The following is a 20,816-nucleotide window of genomic DNA, read 5'->3' as shown; positions in this document are numbered from 1 at the left end:
TTTTAATAACTGTTTTGGCTTCATTTCTTCTCTCCCTCTCTTCTGTCTCTATCCATTTCTGTGTGATCCAGGTGGACTTTGCCTTCACAGTGTGGCAGAGTTTCCCAGACCGCATTGTTGGTTACCCAGCCCGCAGCCACTTCTGGGACAGCAACAAGGAGCGGTGGGGCTACACTTCCAAATGGACCAACGACTACTCCATGGTGCTGACTGGGGCTGCCATCTATCACAAGTACTGACGCTCTACTCTCTCCTTTGCTCCTTTCTACTTCTGTGCTGCACTTTATTCCTCGCCACTGTAATTCCTTGTTTTTTCATTCAGTTCAATACTGACACAGTCCACTCTCACTTTCTTTCTCTCTTTAGATACTACCACTACTTGTACACCACTTACCTTCCAGCCAGTCTGAAGACTATGGTTGACCAGATGTCTAACTGCGAGGACATTCTGATGAATTTTCTGGTGTCGTCAGTCTCTAAACTACCACCCATCAAGGTCACCCAGAAGAAACAATACAAGGAGACCATGATGGGACAGGTGAGGGAGAATAATAATGCTGTAAAACAGATTTTATTTTATCCCTAAATGTCAAACAGGCACTGAGATTTATTTAGATTTGAATATGATTATTTAGGGATCAGTGCTATTGTTGTTCCCTAAAGAAGCAATAAATTACTTATTTCTCATTTCAGAAATAATATCAATAATATTATTCTCTTTTACAAATTCTGTTAGCTCTCCATTAAACATGCCAACACAGGCCTTTGAACAGTAAAAGCCCACATCATTTAATGACTGAATTTCTACAATGATGCTCAGTATTTAACAGACAGAGATCTGTGTTTTTCCTGATTATTATAGAGGGTGATGGCCTTTAGACATATCATACCACTTAAACTTGTAAGCTGTTAGGAGGAAAAACAGCACATCACTTATTTGTTTATTGCAATATGGCATTTCAATAAGGAAAAGCTCATGAATAATTACAATAGGCTGTGAAAGGTCAGGGTAATTGGTGATGCATTATTCATTTTGTTGGTGTCTTTCTCTCCCTCTCCTAATGTACCTTTTTGCACCATCATTCTCTCTCTCCCTCTGCCTTCACCCATTCTCTGCTGTGTTCTCATCCCCTGCCCTTCAATCCCCATCCTTCTTTACCATCTCTCTCTCTCTCTCTCTCTCTCTCTCTCTCTCTCTCTCTCTCTCTCTCTCTCTCTCTCTCTCTCTCTCTCTCTCTCTCTCTCCACCCACCGCTCCACCACCCCCTCCCACCACCAGAGCTCCCGGGCGTCTCGCTGGGCCGACCCGGACCACTTTGCCCAGCGTCAGACCTGCATGAACAAGTTTGCCAGCTGGTTTGGCACCATGCCCCTGGTCCATTCTCAGATGAGGCTGGACCCAGTCCTGTTCAAAGACCAGGTGTCCATACTGCGGAAGAAGTACAGGGATATCGAGAGACTATAACCCTTCAGAGCCCCCCCACTCTCTGGACACAACAAAGAAAGAGTGAGGGGGCGGACATGTAGAGGAATGCCGAGACTTTCCATGATTGCATGGATGGATCAATGGAGAAGCAAATGGCATTGGGGAGATGGGGGGAGGAGGTAAAGAAACTAGAACAGAAGAGGAGAACAGCACATCCACTGGTCTCCTCCATCATGTCCTTTGTACTTCCTCCATTTCTCCTCTCTACCCTTTCTCTTATGTGTATTGGAGGATAGCTGAGCGCACAGGCCCCACGATATCCACTATGACTACCAACAGCTGAAGGACACCTGAACTCAAGTGGTCAAATTCATGGAGTTGGAAATCACAGCTTGCTGCTTCAGTGTCCCAACAGTGGCAAACCACTCCCAACTCCATCCCACTGAGAGAGACTGTCTGTTCTGCTCTGTACACTATGCACAGGTTCCTGAACGTTTTTGCTGACAGAATATTATTGATAATTATGACTATGAAGAGGATAACACTATTTTGGATTGTGTTTAGCTATTTTTTTTATACAGTGAATGAATGGCCTACTACTCTCTCTGTATTGTCTTAATTAAAACCAATAGCAGGGTGGGTGAAAAGAGGAATGACAACCCCTCAACCATCGTTGATCTGATATTCACAGTGCCTCAAGTTTATCTAACAGCGTTGGGATGTGGGAGTCTGAGAGAAAGGCATGGTGCAGAATAAGCACCTTGATCTTGCTGCTTTCTGTTCAGTTCTTGTTTTCGTGGTTTTGTGATTTTCTTAATAATTGATGAATTTATGGATCTTGTAGTGAATTCTTCAGGTCAGCATTCGTATTTTTTCTTTGCTGAAGTATAATGAAAATGTGCTTTTATTCAATTGAACTAAAGCGTCACTACATGTTGTTCTCAATTTTTTGCTCCTGGTAAAACTACCACAGATTAACAAAACTAGTCAGGCTTCTCAGAATGTGTCATGTGGGAATAGATATCCACAGCTGCAGACAGAATTCTCTATTTTCATTTTAGGAGGAAGTCTTCATGTTTCTTTATTTTTTTCATTTGTAAATTCTCTTATGCCAGATAGAATTGGAACTTGAATACGTGCTGGCCTGAAGAACAATACAGGATCATATGATGCCTTGGTTAAGGGAGGGTGAGCTTGCCAATTGAGCCAACCAATGGTCTGTTTGAAACACAAACCACTGTGAAAGCCAGGGAATGGATCATTTTGGGCTTGTTTAGTGAGGGATATTTATACATGGTTAATGTCTCTGTCATAGACCCAATTTCATTTTGTCCAGTGACAAGTTTGGCAGAAGCCCAGGCTGACAATTACATGACACGGGCTTACACTGTTCTCATCAAGGAGCATCAAATGCCGTTTGATGCTGCTTGAGAGAGCTTTGGCATGGTAGTAAGTACACAGTATTTTTCCCATTGTTATGAACAAATATGAGCAGATCAAGCGTTTGTGATACTGTTAAAAGGCATAGGGAGGATTTGAGCCTTTGGGGAGATATGCTCTATTAAGTAATTATTCTCATTTGTGGTATTTTTTAACGTAAATACATGTAATTAGAAGCCTTTCAATTTCCTGTATATTTTTCAGAATGCCAGTTTGTATCTCTGATCACAGAGATAGCTATTCATCTCTGAGATTCAGACTGGCACTGCGATATTGTGCTTGGGCCAAATTCAAGAAGCAAAATGTGAAACCAGGATGTTTAGAAATACGTTTCATAATTCAATATGTCTCATAAATTACATCTCTATCACTTTTTGTATATTAGTCTTTCAAATTTGAGACTCATATCTCATATGCTGCAAATCTGTTCATTGGCTGCCAAGTCTCAGTGGACCGTGAAATTGGGTTTTTGCAGATGGATCAATAGGTTAATTGGCTGAAACAAATTCTATGTGTTTGGTTCCATTAATAGTCAAGCTTCAATTTTTTTGGTCTTGATGTGTCATATCAGATTATCTGGAAATTATCTGCACCTGTGTTTTCAAATCACTGTGCATTGTCAAGTTAAAGCTTCTTTGTCCCGGCCAGCAGTGTTTCTGTACGAAACCTAATCAAACCTGCCCTGACTCCTCCTTTAGTGGCTTTTTTTGTGAAAAGTAAAACAATCATTTTGGTGAGCTTCACAGTCCTTCACAGACCACAGTGTGTGCCAATAGATCAATTGTGGTGATATGAGGGATGCCATGCATTCCCATATTCATTTGGTTCATTAAAGTATTTTCTGTTTATCTGAGAAAGTAAGAAAACGTGTGAGAAAGAGGAGGGAGAAGGAAGGAAAGAGTTTATGTGTGAGAGACTGAGAAATCGGCTGCATGGTGTTTGTCACTTCTGAGAACTTGCTATCAGCTTGACAACAAATAAACAATCCTAGTATTACTAAACACTGCTATCAAGACAACTGAATACGGTCGTAAACAGAATCACATTTCAGAAATGAACTTGGTGCAATATTTAAGATGACATTTCTTTATCTTTTTTTTCCGCTTCCATTTTGTTGTTGTTTCAGAGGGCAGGGAGTTATATATTGATGTGCCTTCAGAAGAAATACACTTATGAGTTTTTTTTCCCCCATCTGCCTTGTGCAACAAACAGGTCCCTGTTTTCATTTCATAGTATTTTTTTTCTTTTCTTGTTTTCTTTATCAGTATCCAGTAACATATAATTGCTCCCTAAATGATGTTGTTTAACACTGGAATGCTACTAAGACTTATCACCACCCCTCTGATACTGACATTCCTGCCTTTTCTGTTATTGGAACATTTTTCAAGGTCTTGTTAGACTCGTACTGACACATGCACTGCCTTGTATTATTATACTTGCGAGGGCCCAACAGTCCCCTCTTCTTGGTTGTCACAAGTATAGTTATACATGTAATGCACAAATAATTCTCACACGAAATGAGTCTCAAATCTCTGCCTGCTTCCTTCATTCTCCTCTGTAACTGCAGACCTAATTTTATAGAGACTGAAAATGGAAAGATAGAGGAAAAAAACAAAAACAATTTTGTAAAAGAATTTTATAAAAACAAAACAACAAAAAAATCAACAAATAAAATGTTTGATATAAATGGACTGTCTTGTTTGTGTGCTTTGGGTCTTATTTTTCTTATCTTTCAAAATGTTTGGGGACTCAATGTCCTCCAATAAAATATCAATTACACTTCTCAGATATTGAAATGACATACTCTCACCTGGATACACACAATACAGTTCCTTTATCCCTGTTTCACCTTTGCTGTCCCTCTTCCAGCGCTGCCTCACAGCAAGAAGGTTCTGGATTTGAACCTGGGACCTTTTGTGTGGAGTTTGTATGTTCTCCCCATGTCTGTGTGGGTTCCCTCCTGTTACTCCGGCTTCCTCCCACAGTCCAAAGACATGCACATTAGGTTAATTGGTGACTCTAAATTGCCCATAGGTGTGAATGTGAGTGTGAATGGTTGTTTGTCTCTATATGTCAGCCCTGTGATACACTGGCGTCCTGTCCAGGGTGTACCCCGCCCTTGCCAAGTATCAGCTGGGATTGGCTCCAGCTCCCCTGTGACCTGGTTTGTATAAGCGGTATAGATGAATGTCCCTCTTCCTCTCTGACCTGCTAACAGCCCATTTTCAGGCTTCCCAAACATATTCTGCATGTCAGTTTTCTGCACTGTGCCCACAGAGGGAGAGCCAAACTAAATATCTTTAGCTTCCTGATGTGCGTGTGTGAACCTCATCCTATGCCAAGAAACTGCAGTGTTTACATAAATCTGTGTCAGGATGATTGGTTTAGACACGCTGCATAAATAACAGCATCTATCCAGGATGATCCCATGGTGCATGATAGCTGCCAACTCAGCTGGAGCAACAGCTACAGAAGAGATTGCTACCCCCAAAACACACACACACACACACACACACACACACACAGACACCAAACTGGGCAAAACTCTTAAAGCAAAAAGATGTGCCATGTGTGAAAGCTGGATCAGTGCCTTCACAGGATAATCGATGTAGTGTCACACCAAAAGGAAACCCATTTGAACAGTTACACTGTGACCACATCCACTCTGTATGGTCTGTGGACCAAAACAGGAAACAACATGAAATCCACACGTGCTGTTAATGAAATAAATCAGTGATTTTTTGATAAACAGAGCATTGAAACTTAACAGACACTACTGTTGGAGAGTTTCCCTGTGCCCAGGAGGCCTATCTAACGGCAAAAGTCCACTCATATGATTTAACGGTATGCTAATCAGTCCAACGCATCTTAATCCTGTTGATGAGGTGTGTATCTGCAGTGGAGAGGGATCTCTGTGTGCATGCAGTCACAGCTCTCCCTTACTTAAATACTGTTAATCCTTCTCTTTCTATCATCTGTACTTCAGTTACCAGTGCAGCATGCTAACTGAAATGTTTGAGGATCACTGACTCAGCTGCACTGTATGCAACCGAGGAAGCATTTGGACTCCTACCTCATACTGTTTTCGACAGATTTGTATTCCAGTTTGCTGTCTTGGTATGTGGGAAATGATGGCATCTGGCTGTTTGAGTTAACTTTATTTTGAACACTGCAACTAAAAACACACCACATGAGACATTATTGTCACCACATGTTCCACTGTTGTACTTCGGAGCTGAGTTTGGAGCACTGCAAAAAAAAAGGGTTATGTTACAGAGTAGAAGTGGCTCCCTGTGGCGACATAATTGAATACATTTAGATTAGGCACATTATGAGACTATCAGCCAGAAACAATTAATTTCACTGGATTAAAGGAATCTAATTCTTCAATCAGTATTTGCCTATTTTAAAAAAATCTGTCTCTACTTTTAGCCCACATCTCCTCTTAGTGTGAGTGTGTGTGTGTGTGTGCATGTAAAAATACTTCAGTAAATCCAAAGAACAAAATGTTTTATTTCATACAATTTTGCAGATAATAATATACTCTTTTGGTATGTAGAGATAATCAGATGTTCAGGATTTGTGACTCACACCTTGTACGTCAACAAAGTAGCTCCTCTGAAGTGGGAAAGCAACAGCACAGAAGCGGCTGGTTTCTCTCAGGCTGTTTGGATGTATGTGTCATGTGATAACAGTACAGCATTCAGCTATCTGGATGAAATCATCCTGTTTAACAGAACGGAGCCCGAAACTGTGTCACCATGTGGATGCTGTGCAGCACTGTGTTATAAGGTGTCACATACCAATTTCTGTGCATGCTGCACAAAACATTAGATGTCTATACAAAAATGGCTTGATATGATATATTCCCATAAATTAGTGATGCAAGACATTGAAAATCTCCATCCAATTTAGAACCTCGCAAAACCATTTAAAATTCACGGTTGTCTCTCGACATCTGTTGGCTTTCAGTTGCAGACCCGTGTTTTGTCATTTGGCCTAGATCAATAATTTGTTAATCTCACAATGAGACTGTTCGTGCAGTGATGAGATGATTAAATACATTTCGGGAATTACTTCTTCTCTTAAAACTGGCAGTGTTATTATCATGTGATTATGATGCATTATCAGGCAGCTCAGACTTTCAGCAACGCATGGATGTTCACTGCATGTGACTTAAAATGATACGACAAATCAATACTCAAAGTAGGCTGTGAATAAAACAGAATATAACATTACTTTAATGATGTGCGCGTGCCACCTCATGTTGTCAACCAACAATCACTGTACAGTGACATGGAGCCCTGCTCAACTGGCAGCACTTCTACTGCAACAGATGCTGCAGCCTATCAGATAAAGCCGCTTTACTGCATACCAATTTTGCAATTTGATTGTAGATGAGTCAGTCCCTCTGTCAGGCATGTTCCTCCTCATCTCTGTATCTAATATACTGTTATACTGAAATTGGTTTTGTAGTCTGCATGAATGTCCAGTTCCCTGCATACTGAGGATTTTGTTTAGAGGATTGATTCCCTCTCGTGGAAACATATTGTTACCCATTACGTTTTTCTCTTTAAATGCACCTTAATCGATTGATTAATTCATCCATTGAACATAAATTCAATTAGTCATTACTAGACCTTTCTGTTAGCAGGTGTACCAGTAATCCACAGGCCCTGCAACTGCAGCTCCCTGAATGGAATTCAATTAATTGCACCTTTGCTTTTCCTGCTAAAACATGTCACAATTTGTGAAAAAGGCAAACTGGGAGACCACAGTTTGTTTCGGGTTACTCTGTTGATATACAGGATGTGAGTGAGTCACAATAGGGCTGGGTCAAAAACAGTGCTGCAATGGGTTTATTGGCATCTGTTGTTTTCAAAGGATTAGGGAACAACTGGGAGTGTTGGAGAAGGAAATGAACACTTACTAAGGCACTTAAGATAATAATAATAACAACAATAATAATAATAATAATAACAACAACAACAATAATAATAATAATTATTATTGTTGTTGTTGTTGTTGTTATTATCATGAACTGCATGCATATTTGGGGAAACACAGTGTATTGTTTTTTCATAATCATATTTATTGATTGATTAACCATCCACCATGCATGTGTCCGTGTCCGTAAGCACTGTGCCACAGCGCCCCCTATCTCCGCTTGGGGCTCACAGCGGGCCGTCCGTCAGTCAGCCCCAGCAGACTCCTCCTCCGCCATTTTTGACTGTAAACATCCTGCCGATTTTAAAAGGACAGCGGTGAGCGGGAGGAAGGCGACTGGCGCCATCTTGGCTGTTTTAATGAGTACAACAGGGGAGAATTCGCTGGGAGAAATAACATAATCACTGAAATTTCACTCTATAAGGGGTCCTGCGGGTGAGTGTGTCTGCAGCGGGAATATTCGCGCTTTGCTTTGTGTGATGTGAGAGATGAAATTAGCATGCACGTTTGTGATTATTTGCCGCGGCCTTCACTGTACAAGGAGCCGTTAGCGACCAGCTAACGATACAGTTTTGCTGGTAGAGGGAAAAAGTATGAGCAGGTTTCGATGGGCGCATTGGTTGTGTTTGGTCCACTTTCTCTTCGTGGGCGAACTGTAGCGTTGTCTGTCGTTTTAGAAAAGCTATAGTTTGACCGCTAGGAAGTAAAATCGGCATAAACATTTGTGCTTCACACGCAAAGAATACGGTGTCACTGCTCCTTTTGTAGTTAGCTGGCGGCTAATTTAGTTGACCCACTTGATGGCGCCGACTATTTACTGGCGTTGACCGACTCTTTGGCGCTCTTATTAAAATCCACCAAGTGCATATGTAGCCACACACGATTCAGTTTTAGGTCATTCGTTCGTCTATGTTAGTTAAGAAAACATGATTCATTGAAGTACAGTGCTGGAAAAGTGTCGGTTACCGTGGGCAGACATGTGCAGTTCCAGTGTTTGCCTCCTTCATTTGGAAATAGGCGGAACTTGAATGAAGTCAGCGCTTGTTTTGATAACGTTAAAATCTCATTTTCTCAATATGCTTGCTCTGCGTCGGTGATTTACGATCAGCAAGTAGCGGTCAAAGTTGCTTAATTTACTCATAACAAGAAACAAAAAAAGGGGGCTTCATCGATTTCAGGGATCATGTTAGCGAGATATGTTAGCTGATAAGCCCCCGAACAAGATTAGCAAACCTTAGGGTAAGTTACGTCTAAAGTTTCTTCGAGAGACAACAGACCCTCATTTTTTCAGATAATTATCAGGTTAATAATTACTTAAAACTAAAGTTGGCGAAATAAAACCAGTCCGCATTTTTAGGGAAAATTGGCTCACCGTGTCTCTTCTTTGCCGTGATGCTTCCCAACTTCCGAGGGAAATAGAAATAGATCCCTAAACCTACTAGATCTGTTCTGAGTTGTGTTGGCCATTAAGACTGATGACTGGTCTGTTTCTCGGTGTATAGGTAAAACATCCAGTTGTTAATGATTACTAAGAATTGATTTTGTGCAACAGTCAAGCACTTTCTGCAGATTCGTTAAATTCGTCCCATATCTCCGTGGAATTAACTGTCAGAGATAATGAGGTTAGTTTTGCTAAAAAGCAAAGACTTAAGGAAGGGTCCCCTGCTCCTAGTTCTTGTCTTACATTTTGGTACATTTTTCTTTTTGTACAGGCCTTTTTAAGAATGGCTTCTCCTACACAAACTAATCGGTGATGTTTTCCAGGTAAACCTTACTGCACTGTGAGTGTGTGAGCCAGGGGAACCAGGGCCATGTTCTACGCCCACTTTGTCCTCAGCAAACGTGGGCCGCTGGCCAAGATCTGGCTAGCGGCCCATTGGGACAAGAAGCTGACCAAGGCCCATGTGTTTGAATGCAACTTAGAGAGCAGTGTGGAGAGCATCATCTCACCCAAGGTAACAAGACGGAAGAGCATTTTCTGCGTTCTGGTGGTCCTGATGCATGCCCTGTGTTTACTTTGCAAGCCTGAGCCATTCTCAGATCCTGAGATGTTGTTTATCTCTGTCTTGTCTTCAGCATTACCTCCCAATAATTAAAAACAGGGATGATTTAAATGTTTGCTATGAAAGAGGAAAAATGATGAATGGAATTTTTGGAGCAGAATTTGTCCTTGCAACTGTCACAGTTTAACACTGTTTGCTGTATTTAAACCAGCTGATTGCAATGTCTGCATAGGCTGGTTTATTTTCGCTGTGTGTTTACTCTTACCTTTTTAATGTACTTTACTGCTCTAACTCAGGTACTGATAGTGGAGTTCAATCTTGTTTTTACAAGAAAAATGTACTTTTTCGATGACACAGGGTATCTGGTCCATCTTTTTTTTTTCTCGGCCTTTTTTCTATTAGGTCAAGATGGCATTGCGTACATCAGGCCACCTGCTCCTTGGGGTGGTGAGAATCTACCACAGGAAGGCCAAATACCTGCTTGCTGACTGTAATGAAGCCTTCATCAAGATCAAAATGGCCTTTAGGCCAGGTAAGGAGAACTGTCGAGACAGACTACTTCTTTGATTATACAGAACAAACAAAAAAGTTTTCTACCATTGCAGTGGACTGAATTGTTGTTTGTGAGGAATATAATTGTAGAGTAGAGTTATGTAGTGTAACACTTGTATGTGGATTCAGGTGTGGTGGATCTACCGGAGGAAAACAGAGAGGCAGCCTACAATGCCATCACCTTACCTGAGGAGTTCCATGACTTTGACCAGCCGCTTCCTGACCTGGAGTAAGTTAAGGACATTCACTGCTCTCATTTCATCGACTCAACATTTATCAGTTGAAAGATTGATTGGTGTGTATGGTGATACCTGCGCTTGTCACTAGTACTGGTGTAGTACAGTTTGTGTCATTCAAGCACCAATGGTTTACTCATGCCTAATTTTTTTTTTTTTTTTTTTTTTTGTTTCAAACAGTGACATAGATGTGGCCCAACAGTTCACCCTGAACCAGAGCAGAGTAGAAGAGATCACCATGAGGGAAGATGTTGGCAACCTCAGCCTCCTGCAGGACAATGACTTTGGTAGGACACTGTATATACTGATATACACATAATCAGTATTTCTATGTAATTGTAGATTACAACATGAGTCTTTCATACTACAGAATCCTTTTTGATATGATATTAAATTCTATCAGAATAATAGACCTACAATGTAAAAAGACAAAAAAGAATCACCCTGTTCATATTTTGTAATAACAAACTGCTGTACTCTTCAGCTGACTTTGGTATGGATGACAGAGAAATGATGCGTGATGCCAGCACATTTGAGGACGATATCATGCACGGTGCCACAGCCTCTAACCTTTTGCTAGAGGCTGAGCCTGGTCCAGCTAATCTCCCTGACAAGTCCAACCACATGGAGTATGATGACTTTGGGGACGGCTCCATGGGCAACAGTGATGGGGGAATGTTGGGTGAGCATTTAAAAAAAAAAAAAAAAAAAAAAATCTCTACTATATTGGATTACTGTTAAAGGTGATCTGTGAGATATTTACGATAAAGTAACAAAGAATGATTGTTGAATTAATCCTCTTTGTTATTTCACAGTTGATAAGCTGCTGAGTTCTGAAGACGGCGGTGGTATCTTTGATGATCCCCCTGCTATCACAGAAAGTGTCATGATGCCACCAGATCATGGAGACGATGAAGATGACTTTGACAACCTCCAGTCACGTAAGTAAAGCAAAGTTCTTTTGCCTTATTGCAAAGGATATTAAACAGGAAATTCTGTTATTGGTTTGTTTGTGTTGTTCTTTGCCTCCATTGATATCCAGTAGTATAACTGTATCTATAAGGTATATTTACACGTGGCGAACGTTGCAGAGATCACCTGGAAGTCCTCCACAACAGTTGGAGTACACATTGCATCATTACTTTTCTGTTTAATTTTGTGTCTAGCGGGTCCAGAGAGCCCAGACTCCGGCCCAGCAGAGCCACTGCCAGTAATGGCTGATCAGACAGAACAGACCACTCTGGTTCACAATGAGGAGGAGGCCTTTGCCTTGGAGCCCATTGACATCACTGGTAAGGCTCTCCTTCACCTCTCTGTAGAGATGAAAGGCTGTGTGTTAAAATATAAATGTTTTATTTGTATTCTTCATAATATTCTGTCTTAATTCTTCTTGGTAAAATTTTAGTATAAAATCTTTTTGAATTATCCATTCTCTAAATGCTTTTCGATATTTAAAAAAAAAAATTGTATTTAAGAAAGCTAATATAGGAAGTCATAGGAAGTGGTGCCTACAAACATGTCACTGTGCATATTGAATGCTGAAGAAAAGGATTAACTGAAAGGACCATATTGCTGTTTTACACTGTGAGACTATAGAGAATTGTTAACCTGTAGAGATTTTGCTATAACTCTTTCAAGGTATTCATCTCTTAAATATCTCTGGTTGTATTCAGCAGTTGCAGGCACTGCAGACTGCAAATACTCAATATGATATATATATATATATACATACTCATGATGTATCTGCTAAAACGTTACCTTCAAATGATGAGAAATGATGGTGAAACAGTTATCAACTTCATTTGTTTTCATTTTGCAGTGAAAGAAACCAAGGCAAAGCGTAAGAGGAAGCTGATTGTGGACAGTGTGAAGGAGCTGGACAGTAAGACCATCAGGGCCCAGCTGTCTGACTACTCGGACATTGTCACCACGTTGGACCTCGCTCCTCCCACTAAGAAGCTTATGATGTGGAAGGAGACTGGAGGAGTGGAGAAGCTCTTCTCTCTGCCTGCTCAACCCCTGTGGAACGCCAGGCTGCTCAAGGTAACAAATGTTTGTTAAAATCTTTATGAATTTGTGGAGAAATATGTACACATGTCCGCCTATAAGTATTTGAGAACATACTAAAACTGTCAGTTACCTGCCTGAAATCACTTACAGGCAATATCACCGCCTGATAATGTGGTAATGAACAAGTCACAGCAAAGGTCTTATTCTCCAAGTAGGTCAGACTCAGATACTGTTTAATGGAAATGGAGAGAAAGTATACTGATAATATTGTATCTATTATTGACATTCTGTTCTGGATGTGGAATTTGAAATGAGAACATTGAACGAATGGGAGATGGGGTAGTGATTGGTTTTATCTCTCTGTTTTCCAAATCCTTTCTCACCTACGTGTTACCCCTCCAGAATACTGAATGGAAAATGTGTCGATGCATAATTTAGCAGACTTTCCTTTTGTCTTGCATCACTCTTCCTAAAAGTCCCAACATTGTTATTGTACTTGTATTTTCATTTATTTTTCTCCAAGTTTAACTGTTAAATCTCTGATGCTAGATGTTCACACGCTGCCTGACGCCTCTGGTGCCAGATGAGCTGAGGAAGAGGAGAAAGGGTGGAGAAGCAGACAGTCTGGATGAGTTCCTCAAAGAGCTGGAAAACCCAGAGGTGCCAAGAGAGGAGGTCCTGAGTCACGCGAGAGATGTTATTGGTAAGTCATGCTTGAAGAGATGAGGAGGTCATCAATTGCATGAGGGGAAGAGAGACTGATGGCAGAGGTCTTAACAGAGACACAATCAATGAATAAGGCTGTTATTCATTGTTCACTTGTGCATTTCTTGATGAAAATCTGTTAACATCTCCCTCAGACCAGACTATCATGGAGGAGCCTAGTATGCTGGCAGCCTCCGCAATGGAGGGCAGCAGGACGACCCTGGATGAGACAGTCATGCCTCCTCCTTCCACGCCCCGCGGTGTCAAACGCAAGACCCTAGACAAAGAGGGCACCCTTCCTGTGAGTAATTGTCAACTACTAGTTTTCTCTATCAATGTACTGGAATCGAGGTGGCTTATTTTTTTCCTTGGCATACTATGTTGATGTGATAAAATGTAAAAATTCAAAAGTGCTGTTTAAAGGTGGTAGTTTTCAGTGTTTATGCAGCTGAGCCGTAATACATGACGAGTTTGGTTTCCAATGTTTAAACTGCTCGCTGTTGCAGACCAGATTTAAGGATTGGATTATAATCAGGTCACATTGGTCTTATTTGTTATCTAATGGAAAGAAAATAAACTAGATGAGGTTTTTTGTATTTTCAATTTTCTTAAGCAGTAAACCTGGGAAGTGCTCAACAGTCAAATAGGAGAAGCACAAAATATAATCAGTTCAGTTGACTGCAGTGTGTCATAGTTTGGTTCTGACTGGTACCCTGCTTTCCCTCTTTCAGATGGCTCCATTGGAGCAGCAGCAGCAGCAGGTGGCTGACCGCTCAGTCTTGTCTCAGAGGTTAGACATGCCGCAGGTGGATCTGCCCCCCGAGGAGAGCAGCCTCAACCTCACCCAGCTTGTACCTGAGCTTGACCTCCTTGGTGAGAAGAGCAAAGACAAGAAGGATGACAGCGACGAGGAAGAGGTGAGGGAAAAACAGCTTTCACACCAGAGACTTCATAGATGGTAGTAGTCACGTAATAGTGATGCATTTTTTCACTTAGTTTACAAACTACCTAAAGTGCTACAACAAGTAAGTAACAGAACAAAAACAAATAGCAAGGCTAAAGAGTAAAATTCCTGGTAAGCTATGTAGTGGTTTATAGGCAATGCCGAAGAGACAAGCTTTTATTTAATTGTATGTGTGTTGTTTTGAGTGGTGTTGAGTCTGGTCCAGTTTATAATGATGACTCTGTCTATGGTCTTCAGGAAGAGGAAGGTCAGGCTGGAGACCAGGATCAGGAGGAGAAGAGATGGAACAAGAGAACTCAGCAGATGCTGCATGGTCTCCAGGTACAAAAAAAGCTGTTCTGCTCAAGTTATTTTGAAAACAGATTTTAAATTGACTTCAAAGGTTGCCACAGTATTTGTAAGATTTTGATTGTGATATTACTCTTGTTTCTCTGTATTCTGTGAGGTTAAAATCAGAAAAGCGTTGTCTTTGGGAACCAAGCTTCTGGCCTAGTTTTTTCCTTCTCTTTTGATGAAAGGCGGGGAAAGATGAGCATCACTTGCTTGTATGTATTTGATTACCTCAAGTCAAAAGAAAGGACATAGATTTATATTTTGTGTTTCTGTCTTCATAGCGCGTCATGGCTAAGACTGGTGCAGATTCAGTCAGCCTGCTTGACTTGTGCCAGAACAACAACAGGAAGCAGGCAGCTGCCAAGTTTTACAGTTTCCTGGTCCTTAAAAAGCAGCAAGCCATCGAGGTCACCCAGACTGAGCCCTACAGCGACATCATCGCCACCGCTGGACCAAGATTCCACCTTATTTAGACATTGGAAGAACAGACAAACACTCTTCTTCCAACAGACATACTTTTTTAATTACTCAAGTTTTTTGCCTTTTTATTTTGTGTTTTCCTGTCAGCCCATTTTGTTTCTGGGGAAGGGGCGGGAGTAGTGGGGAACGGGTTGGAAACTTTTTAAAAAAAGGATTTTACTGTACTACAGATGGAATCATGCAGTATTCATTTGGTTCAAACGGAGTGAGGAAGAATGTTTAACAATTATATTTATAAAGCAACCTTTTTTTAGACACCGATTTGTAAGCTTTGCTTCATTATGTTTTGTAAGTTAAATTTCCATTGTCTGCTCATTCCATAAGTTTTGTTCCATTGCCCCTCTCACACTGGAAATATTGCAGATTTTAGATAAAGAGCCCTGTATTTTCACATGGAATCTGGTATTGAATCTTAACATGTATTGGAAAGGTACTGTTTTATTGCTCAGAAGTGTAACCTCTCCCACCTTCTCCTTGTTGCACTTGTTCTTTCATGATGATAAACAGAAAGGTTAATCTGTCAGAGAAATTGGTAAATCTTACCTGGTATTAAATATCATGTTTCAGATGTATAATTCAGGCAGTTTATCAATAAGTTTTTTGTTTTGTTTTGTACCTTTATACGTTTATGCTTATTCACCTTTTTGCATTATGTAACTAGGTAATGTACTTGTTACAGTTAAGTTCAGTATCCCACCTTTTTAGTCTTCTGGTAACTACTAGTTGTGATACATCTGTAAAGATTTGAAATAAAGTGTTTTAAGTACTTGGTAACTGGATATTATTAATTAATTTATAGTGTCATTTTGTTTTTATTCAATGACCCTTCTAAATCTTTGAAGATAATGTGAAGTTGAAAGAAACAATGTTAGCTTTAACTCATCTTTTTACTTGACAAAAGACTGATGAACAGTTAATTATACCAGTCACCTTTTAATTTCAGGTATCTGGGGTTTTTTTTACAGAATTGCCAGTAATTTTAGAAAATGCTTGGGAGATATTATTCCAGTGGTTCATTCAACAGAACTGCAGAGTGGGACTAGATTAGTGTCTAAAGATTTTAGTCTCCATTTGCCTCCCATCTCTGCATGTTCATAATACAGAGGTCTTTCATACAAGAGAAAGTATATATCATTCCTCTTACCATGCCATCGGTCTAATTAATAAAATTGAACACCTTATCCACTTAACTCTTGTTTCTACACGGACTGGAAAACGAACGCATCGTTACCGGAAGCGTCCGTCGATTAAATCTGTCCTTCCTTTACCCGCATGCGTTGGCTAGGATGGCTTCACGTAAAGAGTCTGGTTCAGCAACTAGCGCCGTGATGGCTTCTACCGGCGGCACTTTGGACTCTCCTGTCAAACAGATCCAGATTGAGGGGCTGGTAAGTGTCGCTATGGTGCTGTGTCGATACGTGGTGACTTTCGGTGGCTGAAATGAGAGAAACTTCCAAGTGTTAGCAGATGTGGATGCTAGCTAAAGCGTGAGCATCATCATGGCGGACAGATAATGCGAAGCGGTGTCTTGTACTTTAAACAATGCCTTTAACCTGTATTACCTCAGTTTATCCGGTACGTTACCGACCAAACAGACCGACAAACAGACTGAGATAATAATTGTTGTTTACAATACCTAAACTGCCTGACTGGCTAACAGGCTAACTATGCCTGTCTTCCAAGTTAGCCGTTATTAGCTTTCATTGAGCATCGGGGACGTTTCATTTTCAAAGCATTGCCTCCCTGATGCTCAGGTTAAGGGATCAACTTGCGATGATGATGAAGATGAAGACAATGATGCTGCTGCCGCATCTTTCCCTTACCTTACACAAGTCTTGCTGTTTATCTCAAAACAAGTATGTTTACAGCAGGCTTTTGTTAGCCGTGTTTATTATAACAAGCATTACGTTTCAGAATAGCTGGTTACAGTAACTTCGCCGAGTAAGGCTTACAAAAGACAGACATGTCCTCAGTTGCGGTCTTAACAAAGTGTCTCTGTGCCTTCTTGAAAACAAAAGCAAAATAAGGACTTTAAACAAATTAATTGTTTTTTAAATAATCAAATCACAAAATAGCATTAAATATTTTGCCCTTGCAGCACCAAGTAGCTCATCAATGATATTTTAATCCCTGGTCTGTTTGGTTAGCCTTGCATACAAAATGTGTTTGGCTGCTTTGAAAAATATGTACCTCAGTCAGGTTTTTCACTTGAAAGGACGTTTGCTTCTTTTCAATCTGGCCTTCACTATATACTTGAAATCTAAGACCGAGTTCAGACTGATGTTGTCTCATGATTATCTAGATGTCCCCTCCATTTCATTGTTGATGTTCTCAAGCTAGTTGAACATTTTGAGATTTGGTGGCACTGTTGCCAGGCAGTGTGTCTTAAAGCCTATTGTGAAATTTCAAGCAACCATAACACTGTACATACATACATTACATTCTGTAGTACCCCTGTATAAACAGCAGAGGACAAACTTGCTTCACTGCCATGAACTTTCATTCTCCCTCATTCTGTCCTAAACTGCACTGGACACAAAGCAGCTCATTTGCCTGGTGTGCCTGAAAGCAGTAGCAGGACTTTAACTTGCCAGCTGCTGCCTTCCTTTTATCTTGCTCATTAATGCTGCCCTAGAGTCTCGGGCCCTAATTTCAAATCTAAATATTTCACCTCAGTGTGTATTATTTAGACCCCCTAATGAGATTTTCTTAATTCATTTTCTCAGTCTTATGAACCAAATATTTTAATGGCAGCAGTTAAATTAAAAACGGTTGAGAGCTGTTAACTGTGTGACCTTACTTGGGTTCAAACTGTTGAAGGGGTCTATTTGAAGTAGAGTTATGAAACACATTTCACCTGGATGCATTGATATGCAGCAGTTGCTGCTGTGTTGCGTCATGACCCGTCTGTCAGAGGTTTAGCTGGAGGGTTGCCCACAGACAGCATCACCAATGCTGTGTAGTAAAATTGGATTGTTTCCTTGCTTGTGAAGAGGTTTCAGCGGTTGATGTTGCCACAGGAGTTGAGTCCTGAGCAGTGAGGGGTTCCATTAAACACCTACTGAGATCACACAGCCGCCTGTGTGTTTGAAAAAATATTTATTCATTCTGATGTGTGCTGCATGTCAGACATGGGTCTTATCCACGTACTGTGAATTAAGGAAAAGTCAGCGCACATTGTGCAGCACATTTTGGCACTGTGATATGAAAGCTCGGGGGCATAAAAGGCAGGAAATGTGTCAAAATGAGTTTTGACATTTCTTTTACCAGTGGCAGACTTTGTTTTTTTTCCAGTGAATATATGAATGAGTAAAACACTGTGCCAGAACAGTCCCTTCTTCCCCCTGAGGCCTTTCTACTTGCCTCAGGTCCCCAAGCCCGGGCTCATCAGGACGGTGTTCACACTACACAACTGTAACACAGATCATCTGTAACACAAACAGACACGAGATAACTTACTACCCAGTGTAGAAACACGTGCTCCCCTCTCCAGTACAGTTGCTCATTACTATAGTTCTTCTATCACTTCTTCGTATTGGAATCTACAGTTTATGTTTACTTGGTATTTAAAGTTGTGATCCTTACAATTTCAGTCCTTGTTGATTTGGCAACAGTAGGGTTACGTGAGGTATCAGCAAGTGTTCTTTGGCAAAAATATAACAGGACACCAACTGGTGTATGAGTTTACAGCGCATCCAAACAAACTCGTGTTTAAAAATAAAAAGTCAGTCCAAAGCAAAGTAGCTGGAGTTCACAGTGAAGTTGGTTACTTTGCTGTGGCTGCTTCTTGTTGTTCAGTTACTGCCACGAAATCATTAAAAAACAATGTACTGATGGACAAAAACAGAATGTTTTCTTGCTTTGTGTCTGCTGTGACCGCTTCACAGTAAAAGTCACCCCATGTTACACCAGTTGAATGGTTTATATTAATGATAAATATCTGCGTGAACAGCAGCTTAATACAGCTCTGTTGGACTGTGCCACTAACAGTTACAACTAATAGAATTACAAAATGTAAACACAAGGAATGTCTATGGCTGACAACATGCAGGCCGTAAATTGTATCAGAAATTGAGATTTTTATGAGAAGGATTATCAAAACATCCTTACAACATTAACTGTGAATTCTGTATGAAACATCTTTAGCTGAATTTGTCACTGCACACTCAGTCTAATCCAAACAAGTCATCTTATACTGTTCAGTGTAAGAATTAATGCTGTGAATAAAATTGAGTAGCAGCCAATGAAGAATAAACAGAGTTGTGAATCTTTCCTGCGAGCAGGTGGTGTTGTCAAAAGTCCCTTTGCTTTTTGATCATTTCTGTCTCTACATTGCACTACCACCTCCCATTGGTTGTTGTCATAGTCACTATCATTAATCAGTCTTGGACTACTCCACACCACATCCCCGACTTGGCCCGACAAAATCAAACATGTTTGAAAAAGAGCTCATCGGGCCAACAGGCGAAAGCTGGCGGACGAAGTGGGAATCTGTGTAACCCCAACACATGACTCATGCCACCCAAAAGTGCTCTCTCCGTTCTCTCCGAGTGCATTACAGCCAGCGTGTTGAGTGTAGACTTTGTGTACACATCAGCGGCGCAAAAAGAAAAACTCATTACAGGATTGTCTTCACTTGCGGTACCTTCTCATAACCTGAGCCCCGTTGTGGCGGGAATATGAGCCCTTTTTGTGTGAGTGAGAGAGAAGATTTATGATGAGAATTAAAGGCAGGCAACGGGGGATTTGGACTGCAATTGATTTTGCACAATTCAATTTTAAGCTTGTTGATTTATAATGCGCTGTCCACATATCAATCTTGGGCCTCTCCACATGAGGTGAGCTCACTGGGCTAGCTGCTGGTGAGCTAGATCAATAAAAACGTATGTGTTTGTGTGTGAGAGAGAGAGAGAGAGAGAGAGAGAGAGAGAGAGAGAGGGAAGCAGGGTAAGTCAGTATCTGGAGAGAGGTTGTGTGTGTGTGTGTGTGTGTGTGTCTGTGCAGGTTTGCACAAACTTTGAGGCTTTGCTTAGAATACCTGATGGCATTTACTCAACATCAGGAAGCCAGCACAACAAATCTGCTGAAACCTCCGTCCGTCCTTCCTTCCTCCCCTTTCTGTAGTGCAGATGCCTTTTTGGTTCCTCTCTTTAAAGTATTTCTGTAGATTCAGGAGTTTTCTGAAAGCCCTGTTCAAATTTAATTTTATTTATTTGACCTTCCTGTAGTTGTTTTTGGCCAGTTGTCCATCTCTTACCTCCTCCTTTTCCAGACGGATGCTATTTAAGTGTGTGATGAACAGATTGCCAAGAGTTAGATAGCTGGAAGCATTGTGTGTATCTGTGCTATCTGCTCTCACTGATGGAGGGAAAGTAGAGAAGCGATTTGTTGGCAGAAAAAGGAGCCAAAGCTTGAATGGGGGCGGGGGGGCGCTTTGTGGAGCAGCTAGCGCTGCCGATCCCGAGGACTTCTGCCAGGCCCTCTTTTCCCCTCTCTTCCAACCTCGGTCTCCCTTGCTGTCATATATTCACCCGTCGCTCTCCTCGCCTTCACCTGGTCCCCTCGTGCTCTTTTGTCATCATTACCTTTTATCCTTCTGGTTTTCCTCTCCTCACATTTTCACTGTTGCATTTCCTCCTTTCCTTCCCTACCACCTTCTCACTCGTACACCCCACCCCCCCTGTCCATCTCTCCCCCACCGACCTCGTTTTCAGACCTTC

General features: G+C 41.0%; 3 protein-coding genes across 3 annotated transcripts in view; all 3 read left to right on the top strand.

Annotated features, from left to right (window-relative positions):
- Window positions 1-4,557, top strand: part of LOC139613128 (exostosin-1a-like) — a 37,784-nt gene extending 33,227 nt beyond the window's left edge. Inside the window, exons 9-11 of the mRNA XM_071469489.1 lie at window positions 72-232; window positions 367-538; window positions 1,280-4,557. Coding sequence (XP_071325590.1) covers window positions 72-232; window positions 367-538; window positions 1,280-1,465 — 519 coding nt within the window. The 3' untranslated portion in view covers window positions 1,466-4,557. The remainder of the gene's footprint in view (window positions 1-71; window positions 233-366; window positions 539-1,279) is intronic.
- A 3,552-nt stretch (window positions 4,558-8,109) lies between these two features.
- On the top strand, window positions 8,110-15,870 carry LOC139612689 (double-strand-break repair protein rad21 homolog A-like). The gene is made up of 14 exons (XM_071468524.1): window positions 8,110-8,248; window positions 9,578-9,768; window positions 10,219-10,348; window positions 10,498-10,597; window positions 10,785-10,891; window positions 11,089-11,286; window positions 11,420-11,545; window positions 11,771-11,896; window positions 12,424-12,647; window positions 13,164-13,317; window positions 13,475-13,620; window positions 14,051-14,236; window positions 14,521-14,604; window positions 14,898-15,870. The coding sequence occupies exons 2-14, from the start codon at window positions 9,625-9,627 to the stop codon at window positions 15,087-15,089; spliced, it is 1,917 nt and encodes a 638-aa protein (XP_071324625.1). The 5' UTR covers window positions 8,110-8,248; window positions 9,578-9,624; the 3' UTR covers window positions 15,090-15,870.
- A 455-nt stretch (window positions 15,871-16,325) lies between these two features.
- The window catches only part of LOC139612690 (eukaryotic translation initiation factor 3 subunit H), a 51,167-nt gene continuing 46,676 nt past the window's right edge, over window positions 16,326-20,816 (top strand). Inside the window, exon 1 of the mRNA XM_071468525.1 lies at window positions 16,326-16,484. Coding sequence (XP_071324626.1) covers window positions 16,383-16,484 — 102 coding nt within the window. The 5' untranslated portion in view covers window positions 16,326-16,382. The remainder of the gene's footprint in view (window positions 16,485-20,816) is intronic.

Source organism: Trachinotus anak, unplaced genomic scaffold, assembly GCF_046630095.1.
Source record: "Trachinotus anak isolate AG129_WGS33_773 ecotype Australia unplaced genomic scaffold, CSIRO_AGI_Tana_v1 ptg000032l, whole genome shotgun sequence".
NCBI classification, from domain to species: Eukaryota; Metazoa; Chordata; class Actinopteri; order Carangiformes; family Carangidae; genus Trachinotus; species Trachinotus anak.
The sequence above is the reverse complement of the archived record's forward strand: the minus strand, read 5'-3'. Positions and strand labels throughout refer to the sequence as shown.

What these genes read in the sequence shown, in the direction of transcription:
- LOC139612689 (XM_071468524.1), top strand. Translation starts at nt 9,625, where the DNA reads ATGTTCTACGCCCACTTTGTCCTCAGCAAACGTGGGCCGCTGGCCAAG. An exon ending in CAGCCGCTTCCTGACCTGGA is followed by an intron (nt 10,598 to 10,784) that starts GTAAGTTAAGGA and finishes TGTTTCAAACAG; the next exon opens with TGACATAGATGTGGCCCAAC. An exon ending in CAGTGATGGGGGAATGTTGG is followed by an intron (nt 11,287 to 11,419) that starts GTGAGCATTTAA and finishes GTTATTTCACAG; the next exon opens with TTGATAAGCTGCTGAGTTCT.